Source organism: Quercus robur, chromosome 2 (assembly GCF_932294415.1).
Source record: "Quercus robur chromosome 2, dhQueRobu3.1, whole genome shotgun sequence".
In the NCBI taxonomy this organism is placed as follows: Eukaryota; Viridiplantae; Streptophyta; class Magnoliopsida; order Fagales; family Fagaceae; genus Quercus; species Quercus robur.
The window spans coordinates 14,185,229-14,201,703 of record NC_065535.1 but is presented as its reverse complement, the minus strand read 5'-3'; the positions used below and the strand labels follow the sequence as shown (position 1 = coordinate 14,201,703).

The 16,475-nt window shown below is 39.8% G+C and overlaps 1 protein-coding gene and 1 non-coding gene across 2 annotated transcripts; one reads left to right on the top strand and one right to left on the bottom strand.

The window, feature by feature from the left end:
- Nucleotides 1-2,280: 2,280 nt before the first annotated feature.
- Nucleotides 2,281-5,568, bottom strand: LOC126712507 (pentatricopeptide repeat-containing protein At5g40410, mitochondrial). Its single transcript, XM_050411849.1, has one exon. The coding sequence runs from the start codon at nt 5,179-5,181 to the stop codon at nt 3,355-3,357; it is 1,827 nt and encodes a 608-aa protein (XP_050267806.1). The 5' UTR covers nt 5,182-5,568; the 3' UTR covers nt 2,281-3,354.
- Nucleotides 5,420-5,570, top strand: LOC126716261 (U4 spliceosomal RNA). Its single transcript, XR_007652069.1, has one exon. It is a non-coding gene; the product is annotated as a U4 spliceosomal RNA (small nuclear RNA).
- Nucleotides 5,571-16,475: the final 10,905 nt, after the last annotated feature.

Here is a 16,475-nt window from a genome sequence, read left to right as displayed (position 1 = left end):
CCTCTAAACTTTAAGGGTGTAATATGCAATTTACCCTCTTTTTTTCTTCCTTGTCCAAGCTTATGGGTGACATGGCTTATGGCGACACCTAACATTATACGGTAATGTGTGTTAATGAATAAGAACCCATTTGACACTTAACAATCAAACTAATAATGGAGATAGACTATGGCCAACATGAAAATAAAACCAAACATAAAGAGCCAATATTAAAACAACCCTAGACATCAATGGTCAAAAGTATAATTTAATCATTAATTTTTATTATTCTAATTAGATCCAAATGGGCAGGAAAGAGAAGAAAAAAAGAAGCAAAGGCCTAAAGCAAATGATTATTATAATTAGATCCAAATGGGCCGGAAAGAGAAGAAAAAATAAATAAATAAAAGAAGCAAAGGCCCAAAGCAAAACTATTATGTTTTACATGCACCATGATAGGAATAAGTTGAAGTCAACATATGTCGTGAAGTAGGTTGGATGAAAATTTTTGGAGAGAAAATAAGTTTGTGTGTTGTTTGTTTGAGAGGGAGGAAGTAAAACTTTTATGTAAAGCCCAGACATTTTCCATTTGGGTCCGTACAAAACTTTCCTCTCCAAAATGGAGAGAAAAGAGAGGTGAAAATATTGAGGCATACGATGTGACAAAAATACTCTAACTTTTTATTGCCCTCACTAACCCCCTCTCACTTTCCCATCTCCTAACTTGATCATTAATCCTTGTCTCATTAGCCTCTTCACAGCAACAGTGAACTCAGCTTCTCTTCTTCTATTTTTTTTTTTTTTTTTTTTTTTTTTTTTTTTTTTTTTTTTTGCCTTGTCCACATTCTATTCCACATTCTGTTGTATTAATCTATTGTTTTCTTGTTAATTTTTTGTTTTTATTGTCTTTTCCAGCCCAAGTTCAAGTATAAGTTCGTACGATATTCATCTTCTCTTTTTTTTTTGTTCTTTTTTTTTTTTTGCCTTGTCCTCATTTTTTTTTTTGAGAATGTCTTCTCAACAAAGTTAACGCATAGTACAATTTTTGTTGCCCATAAATTTTATATTATATATAATAATAAAGAAAAATAATATAAATTTATATGTATTTGTGTTAATTTTTATATTATTTAATGAGTATAAATAAATCAATTTCTTATATATTATGTAATAAGGACATAATAGTAATTTACATAAACTACATTTTCAATCTTCCCACTTTTCTTTTCAACCAAATAAAAGAGTTTTTCATCTCTCCAACCAAACACACATGAGGGAAAACCAAATCTTTTCTATCCTCCCACTAATTTTCTATCCTCTCACTTTTCTATTCTTTTAACCAAACGAACCCTTAAGATTCTGTTTGGTTGAAGGAGTGGAAAGGTGAAAGGATAGAAAATAAGGAATGGATAGAAAAGTAGGAGAATAGAAGAGATTTTAATTTCCCTAATTTGTGTTTGGTTGGGGTGAAAAAGTGGAGGGATGGAAAAGATGATTTTGTATAAATTTACTCATATGCTCTTATTAAAAATAATGCCCAATTATAACAAAAAAGTGACAAAAAAAGGCAATCACCCAAATTTATTGAAAAAAGAAAAATCATGCCATTTTTTTTAAAAAATTACGTCTAGTTAAACCAAAAAAAGAAAAAAGAAAGGAGAGAAACAAAAGACAACAACTTGTATGTTGTATCACGCACAAAAAAAAAAAAGGGTCAATCACGCATTCATGCTCAGGAAAAAAGAAAAAAAGAAGAAGAAGTTATTAATATCCCAACACATAAAATGAGGAGAGGAGGATAATTCAGTCATTGATTGCAACTATTCTTCTTTCTTTTATTTTCTCTCCAAATTGAAGTGATAAAATATTTGTGGGCCAAGGGAGAAAACACCTGGGCCCTAACAATTTTTCATCCTTTACTTCTCTCCAATCAAACACCCATAAAATTAGTTTTCTCTTCTTTATTTTCCATTTTGTCTGTTTCACCCAATCAAACGGACCCTAAAATTCATTGAAGGTGGTCCACTCCTAATCAATGTAGGACAAGCAACAGAGAAAGAGAAAAAAAAAGTTTGAAACACACTCACCCACACCAAGAGATGATGTGGTGTTTTACTTTCATGGACACAAGGACAAGGCGTATTGCTAAGTGTCTGATTCAGAAATTCACATTAATGCCCATTTCATAAGCAAGAGAAGTTAGATCGAAGGAGATTTAACTTGGGTCCAGTCTGTTTAAATCTAAAGAAAGAAAATATAAAACATATGTGGAGAAGCACAAGAGAGAGAGAGAAAAAAGGATAGAAGATTCCGCTTGACGGCCTTATGTTCATAGAAAAAGCCCTTAGCAGCTGTATATGTTACAACTTACAAAGAACCTTAAATATGTATGTAAAGGTTAGGATTAATCCTACATGAACTTCAATATATTTTGGTCACCTGACCGTTACACAAACACACAATTAAACTTGTGCATAGGTATCTTGTTTGGGCCTTACCTGCTCTACGTAGTGGGAAGATTCAATGACAACATGCTAATTAATCGAGATGGATGGAAAACAGAACAGGGTACCACACTTGGTTGTCACTGGAGAAGGATTTGAAGATTCAACGACAAGCAGAGAATAATAAGGTGACAACCAAAGTGGAAGCACTGTTTGAAATAACCGCTCATCATGTAGTTACAATTTTCTTGGAGGAATTAGGGGTGCATGAAATTGAGGTGACGGAGGATGATTGCCTTGCGCATTTGGAGCTCAATTTTAAGTTTGACTTGCTGAGCAAGATGGTGGACGGAGTTTTGGGATAGACCTACAGATCAAGTGTAAACACAGCACTGAATAATGCTTGTTTGCAATAGAAATTGTTGTTACCGTCAGAAAGAGTAGCCACCCAAGCCTTCCTCTGGCTAGGGAGGAGGAAACCTGTTAGTTTTATGTCCCATCTGAAAGACATTTTTGCCATATTTTTCAAATGACCTTCAATGTCACCCAACACAGTTATTCTTTAGGATCAGTTACCCAGTGCATTTGAGCCACTTCCTTCACATGAAGATGTAAACGAATACCAACAGAATCTTGTGCCATCTATTTGGCATTGCTCATTCCTTTCAACATATGCATCTAGGGCACTGTCAAGAAAAGGAAAATCAAATTTAGTTCTATTTGGGCTATTCTATTTTGTTAAATCATTAGCCTGGACTGGTAGCTAGCATCTTCTAATTTTAATCCAATTAAAATGTAATCATTGTAAAAAATTTGATTTCGTGTATATATAGCCAAGCAATACTTGTCATAGACAAAAGTTTTGTGCATTTCAGTGATCGTTACACGACAGTCACGATGTAATTTGTAAATCATGCAATAAAGGAGAGTATCACCAATAGTCACCACAAGAGCAGAGTCCATTGTCAAAGTGGTGAAATCGCTTTGGATCTCGTATTATGATAGTACGCTTCTCAACCAGTGATATGAACTTTGCAGTGCTGTGACAGTCACCGCATATTCTAAGATTCTTTGTTATAATTAACGGCATGCCTGCATTGGTCACCAAAAGCCCAAATGCAATGGCTAGCTTCTCACTGTGTTTATTGATCATATCCTCTTTAATCTCCTCTTCAACATCATGTAGAACAAATTCAGTTTTAGACACAAATCCAGCCCTCCGAACCTTTTCGATCAGTTCTTCCAACTTTACATATATCTTCTCCCACTCAGGGTGAGATCGATCACCAGCTACAAAGCGATGGATTTTGTTTCCATGTTCAACAAAACTGCATCCAGATGTTCTGATGAGACCTCTATCCTTCATCAAAGTCCTCACCTGTGAAGCATCTCTCCATAGACCAGCAGCACAATAAATATTTGAAAGCATGATATAGTTTCTGGGATCTGACGGGTCTAAAGCAATTAGTCGCTCTGCAACTTCTTTTCCCAGCTCAATGTTACCATAAACCCGACAAGCACCAAGGAGGGCTCCCCAGACACCAGAATTAGGTTCCATTGGCATGTGTATAATCAGCTCATAAGCATCATTCAGAAGACCAGAGCGACCAAGAAGATCAACCATGCATGAATAGTGATCCAATCTGGGTACAATTCCATATACTTCAGACATGATCTTGAAGTAATACTTTCCCTCCTTGACAAACCCTGAATGGCTACAAGCATTTAACAGATGTGTGAAGGTAACATGATCAGGCTCCAAGCCTTCCTTAATCATGCTTTCAAAGATCTCCATTGCTTTCTTTCCATGCCCGTGCACAGCGTAGCCAGCAAGCATGGCTGTCCAAGCTACTCTGTCCGGACTAAGCATCTCTCTGAAAACCTTCCATGATGTGTCTAATCTCCCCAACTTTGCATACAAATTCGAAAGCACAGTCAAAATTCTTCCATTTGCATTGATACCATAACAAAGGATTAAACCATGAACGCCCTCTGCTAGTTTTCCTACACCTAAATCTTCACAAGCCTGAAGCAAGACCACAATAGTACCTTCATCAGGCTCAACTCCAGCCATTCTCATCAAACTAAAACAACTAACCGCCTCCTCCGCAAACCCATTTTGTTTATAAATCATAACCATTGAATTCCATGAAACAATATTCCTAATAGGCATTGCCTCAAATAATCGACAAGCTGCATCTAAATACCCGGACTTCCCATACATACTAACGAGAGAGTTGCCAACCTTAGTTTCCAACAATATTCCTAACTTCAGTGCATACCCATGAATGTACTTGCCTACATCTAGTACTACAAAATCAGTACAGGCACTGATTACAGATAAAAGTGTGACCTCATTAGGTTTCATTCCCATCTCAAATTTCATCCTAAAAAGTGTACTTAGGCATTTACCAATACACCCCATTTGCGAGAACCCAGAAATTAAAGAATTCCAGGAGACCACATCCTTGTGCGGCATTTCATCAAACAACTTCTGTGCATCTTCTGCACCTCCAAATTTAACGTACTTAGACACCAACTGATCACCAATAAACCCATCGCTATAATCCACAGATTTGATTACGCGGGCATGAATTGCCCGGCAGTATGAAATAGAAGAGCAAGAGTTTAAAACAAGAATGAGAGCGGAAACGAGTGGTTCTTGAGGGAAAAGAGCGTTGTGGATTTTTCTGTGTGTGAAGAGTTTGTATAGAACCAAAGGGCAATGAGAAATGTAGGAGAGAGCTGCTTTTACCATCGCCCATCATTCAAATAAATCATTCAGATCCAAAAGGATGTTTGATGAGAACGTTACGGTTCTTCCTAAACATCCCACTGAGCCTTTTTTCACTTTCAGGCCACGTTTTTGTGAAGGGGTACTCAAAAGTCAGAACCAGCATGGTTTGAGGTGAGAACTAGAATCCCACATCGCTAATAGATTAGGTAGCGGAGGTAACTGAGGACTATAAAATTAGATGGGTGAGACATAACCAACCATCTTTGCGCTTGGGGCAATGACGCAGTCCGTGAGGTTCTAACCGAGACGCGTCTATTGCTGGTTGAAAACTATTTCCAAACCCCCTCTTAGGCCTGGGTTCAGCCCAGGCCTTCGAGAATTTCTGGAAGGGCTCCCTCAGGGGTAAAGCCCTACAATTCTAGATCAAATATTTTTTCTCTCATATGGGTCTCAGGCCACTTTAATATACTCGGGCTAGATGGAAATGTCTAAGTGATTTATGGGGTATTTGATTTATGTTTTTAGTTTGGGGGAAATTATTGTGTATTTTTGAAGTATTATAAATATATATTTATTTTTCATCCGTAAATTAAATGTATTTGGTGAACAGGTTTTTAAACTGTATTAAATGTATTTGTACACATTTTATTTTTCACATGTATTTTTAAAAATACAAATGATAATACTAGAAGAATATTAGGGCTTTCTAGCGACCTTTGGGATTGTTTTGTTTTGGATTTTTTGGATTCATGATGATCACGTTAGACAATACCTGTGACTCTGCACACTTGTGATGTGACTCTGTAAACTTTAAACAATTTTGAAAACCTTAAAACATATTTGTTAATAATTTAGTTTTTTCTTTTAGTTTTAATTTTTTTAGATGCAAATGACTTGTATTATATGGATAAGGGCTTGTTTGGTGGGAAATTTTTAGTATCGTTGTTCAGTAAATTGTTATTATTGTTTAAATACTGAAAATTGTTGTTTGAATATTAATACCAAACAATCCCTAAGTAGTTTTGGTATTGATTTGTTGTTGGAGACTCAAAAAGTTTTTTTTTTTTTTTTGAGAAACTCAAAGTTAGAAGTGTAGTTCTTTTTCTTTTTTTAGTAATGCTAATTTTTCATAAAAATATTTGATATATAATTATATAATAAATATGACTCACAATTGATGGGTAAATTCACTAAATTTTGAGAAATCTAAGCTACAATATTTTATTCATCGTAGATCGAACAAAACTGGATGATGATAACTAGGTGCTCTAAAACCCGTTAATAGAACTAGTATGATGCTTTTGCAGTTTCATATTTATCGTCTTTTTTTTTTTTTTTTTTACTTGTTCGCTATAACAGTGAAATTGTAAGCTGACCCATAGATCAATTACGATGTCCATATCAAATAAATTAAAAAAAATACCATGTCATTTGTACAAGAAATTAATGTGGCATTGCCCAAAGGTTTTCATTTGAAAATGGATTTACCACCGCGCACCACTCCACAAGTATTAGTATTTGTAGGGTGTGGGGGTAAAGGCTGGAGTTTTAGTTTCCGAGATAGAGTTTTATATACATATACACTTAAATTATATTAGAGTGAAATTTTTATCTTGTATAAAATATATATATATATATATATATATATAATTAAAATCATAATGAATTTTTATTATATTAGCTTTAATATGGATATTAATTAATTGGCCATAAATAAATGCTAATGTGATGAAATTAATGTTTCATAAATATAATTTGCACTATATTAATGGATTCTTAAAAAGGAAAATTATTCAATATCCAATAGTAGTCTCACATTAATGGAGGCTCCAACCATAGATTTAAGACTAAAGTAGGGTTTTAACACGTAAAGTTTATGATTGTTTTCATTTACATGTCAAAACTTTTAATTTGACCATTCATATTTAATTTTATTTTCATTTGGCCATATAGTATATTTTTCATTAGTTATTAGACCATTATGTCCCTCTATATTTAACTATTTCATGAAATGCTAACTCTAAAATGTTGTGGAACGCAAAATTTTTATTGTTGTAGGTAGCAAAAACAAATTATGGATTGTTAGATTACTAACAGAAATAGAGGGTTAGGCCAATAAGAAAATTGATTCAAACATGATGGGCCAAAATATAAATTCTAAAATGTGAAGTGCCAAAATGAAAATAACATAAAAATTCAAATGCCAAAAAAAATTTTAGTCTAAATTTAATTAACGGAACCCACTATTAAATAAGATGAAGAAATATTACTCATGAAGTATTTAATAATTACTTGTGGGGCCTGAAATTTGGAATCCCGGCCCACTTCACATTAATGGCCCAAAGCCCAAGCCGAGGAGGTATGAGGAGAACCCCTTGATGGCCCAATAATATAGCCGAGGACAACCTCACGCTCAACGGCTCACAAAACGCTTGAAGAAAAGGACAAACGCAGTACAAGAGCAGTACAAGCTAGAAAGCTGCCAACACCATAACGTGGAGCCCAGCACCTGACAAATCCATACCCCATACCATGCTATCCAGCTTTTCCCAACCACTCTGACGTGAAGATTGATAGGACGAGTAACTGCCCCAAACAAGGAGAAACTGACACGTAGATGAAGAAGGGAAATCGAATACTAGTATAAAATGGAAAAAAAGAGGAGAAAGAAGGGGAGGAGGGAAGGCCCCCGGAGAAAGGAGGAAGAAAAAGGAGGAATGGAGAGAATGTAATGCTCCTCGGACTAATTCCGAGGAGTCAAACCTTTCAAACTACATTGATGCAAGGCTCAGCTATACAGTCCAAACCTATCTTTGTATGATTGCTCATGAAACCGGGACCAGACCGAAACCCAGCGCCCAAAGGCAGGCCTTTCCAAACCCACTCTCTACAAATCATATTGTTCGGGCCCTTTACACACGAGCCCAACGTCAACCTTGGGTCGTTAAAAATCGTGTCCCTACATTACTCACCTATAAAAGACGCGGAATACTACCACAATATTAAATATTAAATTATATTTCTTATTTCTTTTTCTTTTTTCTCATTCCTTTTTTTTTTTTTTTCATCCGAATTTTATCCATAAATTATAGAAAAGAAAGAAAGTAGAGAGAAAATTCAAAGAGGGAACCAATAAGAGAAATGAGAGATTATAAAGTTGAGCAACTGCTTTGGCAACGTCAAACAGATTCTTGGTGAGTGGCAAGGAAGATTTTGTTTGTGGTAGTTAGAAATTAGAATCATTAATGAAGATGATAAATGGAGATGTTGAACGATGGTGCTGAGTAGCATTTGGCTTTGTCAGATTTGTGAGAACTAATCCTTCAATTTCAATCCAACCAGGTTCTCGATTTTAGTTGGTTCTCAAATATATATATATATATATATATATTTTTTTTTTTTTAATATGATCAGACATGTCTAGTGATTGATGGACGATCGTATAGATTCAATTGGCCGATTCGTTTTGAATTTTAAAATTTTGATTTAGTCTAAAAGTGCTTATTAATATTTAAAATTTATTAAATAGTGTTTAAAAGGTTTATTTAGACTGCTTGATTAGACTTTTTTGACCCTTCTAATGATAAGATAACATGTGGATTTTTTATGAGTTTGAGTTTTGTTGAGGTCTGAAAAAGAAAGGGCCATAATAAAATAAGCCCAAAACAGAAGAACAAGTCAAGCCCAAAAGAAAAAATTCATGCTAAGCCCAAAGCAATAGATACGGATGACTCATGGGGGAATAAAAGGAAGGCCCAGAGGATCCTGGAGCCCAGAAAAGGAAGAAGTGTCCAAAAAAGAAACCACGGCAGAGTGTAAAGAAGCAAGGATCCTCAATAAGCGCAGATCCCTTCAAGCACAAATAAAAAGGAAGATTGGGACAAATCGATAGAAAGAAGACAGAAGAAGAAAAACAAGAAATAAAAGACGCGAGCGACCTCTCAATGGCACAGACAGAAAAGGACCTCGGGGAACCAGGACAGGGAAGAAGAATGATAACAAATGACTTTCAAAAATGACAGAACAGGATTTCGCCCAAAAAGGAAAGAAAGGGAAAAGAGGAAGACGCCAGAAATGGGGATGCCGAGAAGGGCATACCTCAGCACGTCCCAAAGAGGATGGCCAACCAAAAGCTTTCGAAGGAATCAGAACCAAGAGAAGGAAAGAATGAGAGAAAACGGAAAAGGGACTTACTGAGGCGATGGAGACAGAGCATGCTCTGTTTGCAAAAGAACAAAACAGGGGAACCAATGGTTCCCCGGGACGCCCAGAAAACTCCACTATAAAAGGAGGGGATGGGTTGTGAAGAAGGCAGCGAGAAAAAAAGAAAGAAACACAAGAAAAAAGAGATTCTCTAGGAAAAACTATCAGAAAATCTATGCAGAAAGAAAATACTAAGGGAAAACGAATACTGCTTCCCGATATCCTGTAAAGGCCACTATGGCACATACTCGGATTCAACGAGAATCAAACTTCGCAAGTTTTGAAGGCTGAAATAGTCATTCAAGGCTGCAATTTTTGAGCTTGATTGGACCTTGTATCACGTCCTAGTGAGCTTTCTGTAATCAAACAGATAATGTCTTAATGAAATACTGTTTCATAATTCCCAGGATCCCCACAGCACTCTTTTTTTATCGTCTTGCTAATCCTTTTTTTTTTCTTCCTGAACTTACGTTGTTAATTTTTGGCACTTTTCGATATCCTTGTTTGTCATTTTTTCTGTATGTTGTCAGGAGTATTCTCTGCATTCACTTGATTCTTAAACAGCTTGTTAGCTGCGGTGAGTCAAGGCCCGGTCCGCCAAATCCTTTCCTTTTCATTCAGGCTCGGGATCCTTGGGCCTGAGTATCCCGAAAAAGACACTCTCACATTTTGGCGACTCCACTGGGGACTGGGCAAAGAAGAAGGAAGAAACAATCCCTTCACAGAGAATGCCTCCAAGACAAAGAAACAGCAAAGGAACTAATGTGCCACCTACGGCCTCTGAGCCTGTAGGAGAAAACGAGGAAGTCTCCAGGTAAGGAGGTGGGATACCCTTGGTGGAACAGGAGGTTGTGTCAGAACAAAGACACGCAAGGCAGGAACCAGACCTAATGGCCAGGATGACAACAATGTTAAAGGATCTGGAGCAAGAAGTTCGTCTTCTCAAAGAAGGCAGGACACAGGAAATCAGAGACAATATTCCCCCTACTGGCCACCAAGATGGGACACAGCCGGAAGGAGGGTCAGTAGTGGGAGGAAGAGCCAACCCTCAATACTTGACACTGGCAGACGTCAATGCCCTCCTGGAGCAAGAAAGGGAAAAACTCTCAGGGATCCCCAAGCAATTCTCTCGGGATCCCCCGTTCCCTCCAGAACTTCTTGGCAAACCATATCCTAAGGGATACGAACCCCCAAAGTTCCATCCTTTCGATGGGAGGAATGGAAGTGCCGTGGAACATGTGAGCAGGTTTGTCCACACTATGGGCCCCTATGCAGGAGACAAAGAATTATGTCTAAGGGAATTTGCCAAATCCTTAGTGGATAGGGCATACACTTGGTACACCACGCTGAGACCCGGGTCCATCAAGACCTGGGATGAGATGATGGAAAAATTCTGCGCCAAATATTACCCTGGTGAAGACAAAATCACTTTCCAGAACCTGCAAATGGTGAGGCAGAGACCTGGAGAAGATCCAATTCAATTTATTAAAAGATTCGAAGATGTGTCCCTAGACTGCTATGGAGACCATGAAGAAAAGGAGCTCGTGGAAACCTGTATAGCCAACATGCTTTTTGATTACAGACTCAACCTTGAAAATTTATGTATCACACAGTTTGCTGACCTGCTACAGAGAACCAGAAGGACGGCGCAAACCATGAGAACAAAAAGGCTGTCCGCGTCCTAAGCTATGACAGCATCAGCAGGAGAGAAAAGGAAGAGACCAGATGGGAAGGTGTTTGAGGAACCACCGGTGATCCCATGCACAGCTGAAGAGTTAAGCCATGTCCTAGACAAATGGATTGGAGATGGGGTTGTCAGGCCATTCACTGTGTCCAGGCCACCAACCGAAGAAGAAAGGAAGAATCCTTTATTTTGCAGAATCCATAATTATGTGAAGCACTCCACTAAGGACTGCTGGACCCTTTGCAGGCTCTTCCACAAAAAGTTGAGAGAAGGAACCTTAGAACTCACTCAGAAGGAGCCAGAAGTGCAGAGGAACCCCTTGCCTAACCACAAAGGAAAAGGGGTGGTAGCAGTAGTAATACATGGGAACCCGGCAGAAGCAGGAGAATCTGAAGGATCCTTCCACCCGAGCACAGTCAGAACCCTCCAGAAGAATCCTAAGTTCAGGTCACTATTCAATCAATTAGGATTCGGACCAGAAGCAAGAAGGGTGGCCACAGAGTCTCTCATGAGCATAGCAGCAGATTCAGGGATGGAATGCTTTACAGCTGAGTCACATGCTAGTCGAGCTTTCCTAGAAACAACCAATGCAATAACCTTCACTGATGAAGACATGGAGATTGAGCACCCAGACCACCGTAGACCCCTTTATCTCATGGCCACCATAAACGGTGTTCAAGTCAGAAGAGCACTGGTGGATACGGGGGCATCACTCAACCTCATTGCCTTAAGTACCCTGGAAGCTGTTGGCTTAGTTGACAGAAGGATCCTGGGGGCCCCCATGGAAATAACAGGATTTGGAGGATCGGTGGAATCAACAGAAGGATACGTGCAACTAGCCTTAAGGGTAGGGCCAATAGTAGCTTTGACAAGGTTTCATGTGATCAATGCAGAAGTTTCTTATCACGTGTTGCTGGGACGCCCGTGGCTTCATAAACATCGCCTTATTCCATCCACATTCCATCAATGCATTAAAGGGAGACTGAATGGGAGGCCCATAAGGATCCCTGCCAATCATAATCCTTTCAGCCAGGGAGAAGTGAACTTTGCAGAAACGATGTTTTATGATGAGTTGGAGCCAGATGATGAGAACCCCACCCCGGGGGCACCTATCCTAGAAGAAGAAGAAGGAGGAAGGGGCACTCGTGACCTGATAAACCTTTTAGAAAGAAAAAGACAAAAGAGGGAGCCCAGCTCTTCAGGATCCTGAGAATGTGTGGTGGTGCGGGAACCTGGGGGAAGGCTAATTTATCGTTTGTGAAGGTGCGCGGGACCCGAATGCATTGTGCAGGAAGGTCCCGGACCACCAAGCTGCATGATGGCCCAAGAAGAAATCCCAAAAGAACCAGTTAAGGAGGCCCAGATTTAGCCTGAGGAAGAACTAAAGGAAGTAGACTTGGGAACAGAACCAGGATCCCGAAAACCTGTTTTCATTAGCAGTCAATTGGTGGCTCAAGAAAGAGAACAACTGGTAACTTTACTTCAAAAATACAGAGATGTGTTTGCATGGACCTATGATGAGATGCCTGGTCTAGACCCGAAGTTGGTAGTCCATTCTCTTAATGTGGACCCGGGGATGAGGCCAGTAGTCCAACCAGCTAGGGTCTTCCACACTGAGGTAGAAGCTCAAATAGTCCAAGAGGTCAAGAAATTACTAACAGCTGGTTTTATCAAACCCATCCAACACCCAAAATGGCTTTCCAACATTGTACCTGTGAAGAAGAAAAATGGTCAAATCCGCTGCTGTGTAGACTTTCGCAACCTGAACAAGGCATGTCCTAAAGATGAGTTCCCCTTGCCCAATATCGACCTCCTTGTAGATTCAGCTGCAGGAAACTCAATGTTCTCGTTTATGGATGGGTACAGTGGATACAACCAAATCCGCATGGCAGCCAAAGATGCAGAGAAGACGGCATTCAGAACTCCGATTGGGAACTTTTACTACACTGTAATGCCCTTTGGCCTCAAAAATGCGGGGGCTACGTATCAACGGACCATGATAGCCATTTTCCATGACATGATGCATGAGGAGATGGAAGATTATGTAGACGATATTGTGGTCAAGTCAAAAACCAGAACATGACATTTCCAAGTACTTGAGCAAGTCTTTGAAAGATGCAGGAAATACAAGTTACGTATGAACCCCATGAAGTGCGCCTTTGGAGTGTCTGCTGGAAAGTTCCTTGTTTTCCTGGTACATCACAAAGGCATAAGCGTGGACCCAGCCAAGGCCACAGCTATTGCCACGATGAGAAGACCAACTACTGTTAGGGAACTCAAAAGCTTCCTGGGAAGGGTCTCCTATATCAGGAGGTTTGTGCCTGGTTTAGCCTCAGCTACAGCAGGCCTATCCAAACTATTGAAAAAGGGAAATGAATTTACCTGGGGAACAGAGCAGCAGGAAGCTTTTCAAAGAATTCAGGGCATTATGAACCATCTGCCCACCCTCCAGGCACCAGTACGTGGGCGACCTCTGTTGCTATACTTAGCATCAAACTCTCAGGCAATAGGAGCTTTACTGGCACAAGAAGATGACCAAGGAAATGAGCAGCCCATATATTATGTAAGCAGAACACTCAAGGATACCGAGACCAGGTACCCCAGAATAGAGAAAGCCTGCCTAGTAATCGTTTATGCATCCCAAAGGTTGAAGAGGTACTTCTCAGCTCACCAAATCCTCTTGGTAACCAAGTCCCACCCCATAAAAGCACTCCTGCACCAGCCCCTTCTCACGGGAAGAATAGCACAATGGCTAGTGTTGCTCTCACAATATGATATAGGTATAAGAACTCCCAAGGCTGTCAAGAACCAGGCCATAGCAGATTTGCTAGCTCAATTCCCAGGAAAGGAAGAAGGCCCACTGAGCGAAGAAATCCCTGGTGAGGTAGCAGTGATGGAGATCCCAGGGAAGAAATGGACCATGAGGTTTGACGGGTCAGCTACAGCAACTTCAAATGGGGTAGGAATTGTACTAAGCTGTGAAAATGGGGATATCATGCCCCTGTCTTTCAAGCTTGGTTTCTCATGCTCTAATAATGCAGCTGAGTATGAGGCATACTTAACTAGGTTGACTATAGCACTCAGTATAGGAGTGAAACATATGAGAGTGCTGGGAGATTCTAATCTTGTAGTCTCCCAAGTGAAAGGTGACTTTGCATTACGGGAACAAAGCTTAGCAGCCTACAGGACTTGGGCACAAAGGCTGGAGTTGGAATTTCAAACCTTCAGCATAGAATACACTCAAAGAAGTGAAAACAGGTTTGCAGATGCTCTCGCCACCCTGGGATCCCAAATACCATTTAATGGGAGGGATACGCTGATAAAAATAGGAAGGCAGGAACATTCTATTGTAAGGATCCTCCAAGGGATGTACCCCGGGGAATCCAAACAGTGGGACTGGAGGGACGAAGTCAAAGAAAGGATGAAAGAGGCGAGCCCTAGAGGGAACATCAAAGAACTAATGGATTACACTCAGATAGAAGGAGAATTGTATAGAAGACTGCCAGGAAGAATACTGTCCAGATGTATCACCGAGAAGGAAGGAAAGTTGAAACTAGAAGAATTACACGCCTAAGCATGTGGAGTTGCAGAAAAAGTCAGCCTATACAGAAGGATGCAACGCATGGGGTATTACTGGCCAGATATGGACAAGGAAGCAGCAATCATACAGGGGAAATGCAAGGAATGTCGTTTGGCAATCGATAAAGAAGAATGCTACGCGGTGTTTATTGCAGAAGATTGGCGGGTTCCTTTCATAGGATACCTGGCTCGGGGGATCCTGCCAACCGACAAGGAACTGGCCCACAAGCTCAAAAAACTAGCGTGCAGGTATTTCTTGCAGAACGACATTTTGTTCAAAAAAGGATACCATAGGGATCCCCTCAGGTGCCTGGGACCAAAGGAAGTTAGAGAAGTAGTCAGAGAGGTGCACTCTGGAGATTGCGGAAGTCACCCAGGGAAGAGAAGGCTGTACAAGCAGTTACTGTTGTTGGGGTATTACTGGCCAACGATGAAAAGAGACTCTGAGGAGCTGGTCAAAACATGTCATGCTTGCCAAGTCCTAGGAGATGCAATTCACACTCACCCAAATGTCCTACAGGATATGACGACGCCATGGCCTTTTCATACTTGGGGACTCGATCTCAAGGGCCCATAAATCCTCTATCCAATGGTTATATATGGATCCTGGCAGCCACGGAGTACTTTACAAAATGGGTAGAGGCCATCCCTTTGAAAAAAGCTACTGGAGCAGCTGTAGCAAATTTCATTCGAGACCATATCATTACAAGGTTCGGGATCCCCAGAAGATTGATCAGCGACAATGGAACCCCATTCATAAACAAAGATGTGAAGGGATTAACTGAAGCATACCACATCAAGCATGGAAGATCTACCCCATACTACCCACAAGGAAACGGCCAAGCTGAAGCTACTAATAGGGTAATATTAAAAATCCTTAAGAAAATGAAGCATGAGTATGGAGGAAAATGGAGTGACCATCTGGTAGATGTGCTTTGGGCATGTAGGAGCTCTGTAAAGACAGCCACAGGATTCTCCCCATTCTCCCTGGTTTATGGAACAGAAGCCATCAGCCCTGTGGAGTTAATCATTCCTACACCAAGGGTAGTTCTCGAGGAAAATCAGGGAGAAAGTGAGGACGCAAGCAATGAAAAGAGGCTAGTAGATCTGGAAGGAGTAGAAAAAGAAAGAGAACTGGCCAAGAAAAGGAGCCAAAGATACCAGCAAAGAATGACCAGAGCATATGCACAAGCAGTACGCCCAAGAGTGTTCACCAAAGGGCAATTAGTGCTAAGGATGGCGGAGCACGTGAGGAGGAACCTGCCAGGGCCTTCCAAGTTCACCCCAAAATGGGAAGGACCCTACATCATCAATGCAGCTCATGAAAGTGGATATTATTACCTTGCCAAAGAAGATGGAACAGTCCTGACAGAGCCCATAAACGGGAAATGGCTGAAGCAATACTATGCATAAAGACAAGGGGATCCCCAGTACCTCAGGGTCCTTTCACCAGCTTCATTATCTGTTAAGTTCTTTTTATTTTTGTCTTTTTATTTTTCAGCCTTTATCAAGAATTCTGGTCTAAGATAATTTTGTTCAGGAACATGTGATAGATTGACACTTTGTGGTCAATGCTGCACCAAAAGATTTTTTCTTTGTTCCTTAAAAAAAAAAATGACCATGTTTTAATGAAATTCCTGTTTCTTCAACATTTAAGTTTTTCTTTAAATACTGCAAAGACCAAATGTGGATAAATTTAAGGAAGGATACCTGAGTCAAAAAAAAAAGGGGAGAATATGTAATACCCTTTTACATATGGTCCAGGATCCACCTCACAAATAATTTCAGATATCCCACAAACAGTCCCAAGTGCATAGGTCTAGGATCACAGAATAAAAGTAAAATATCT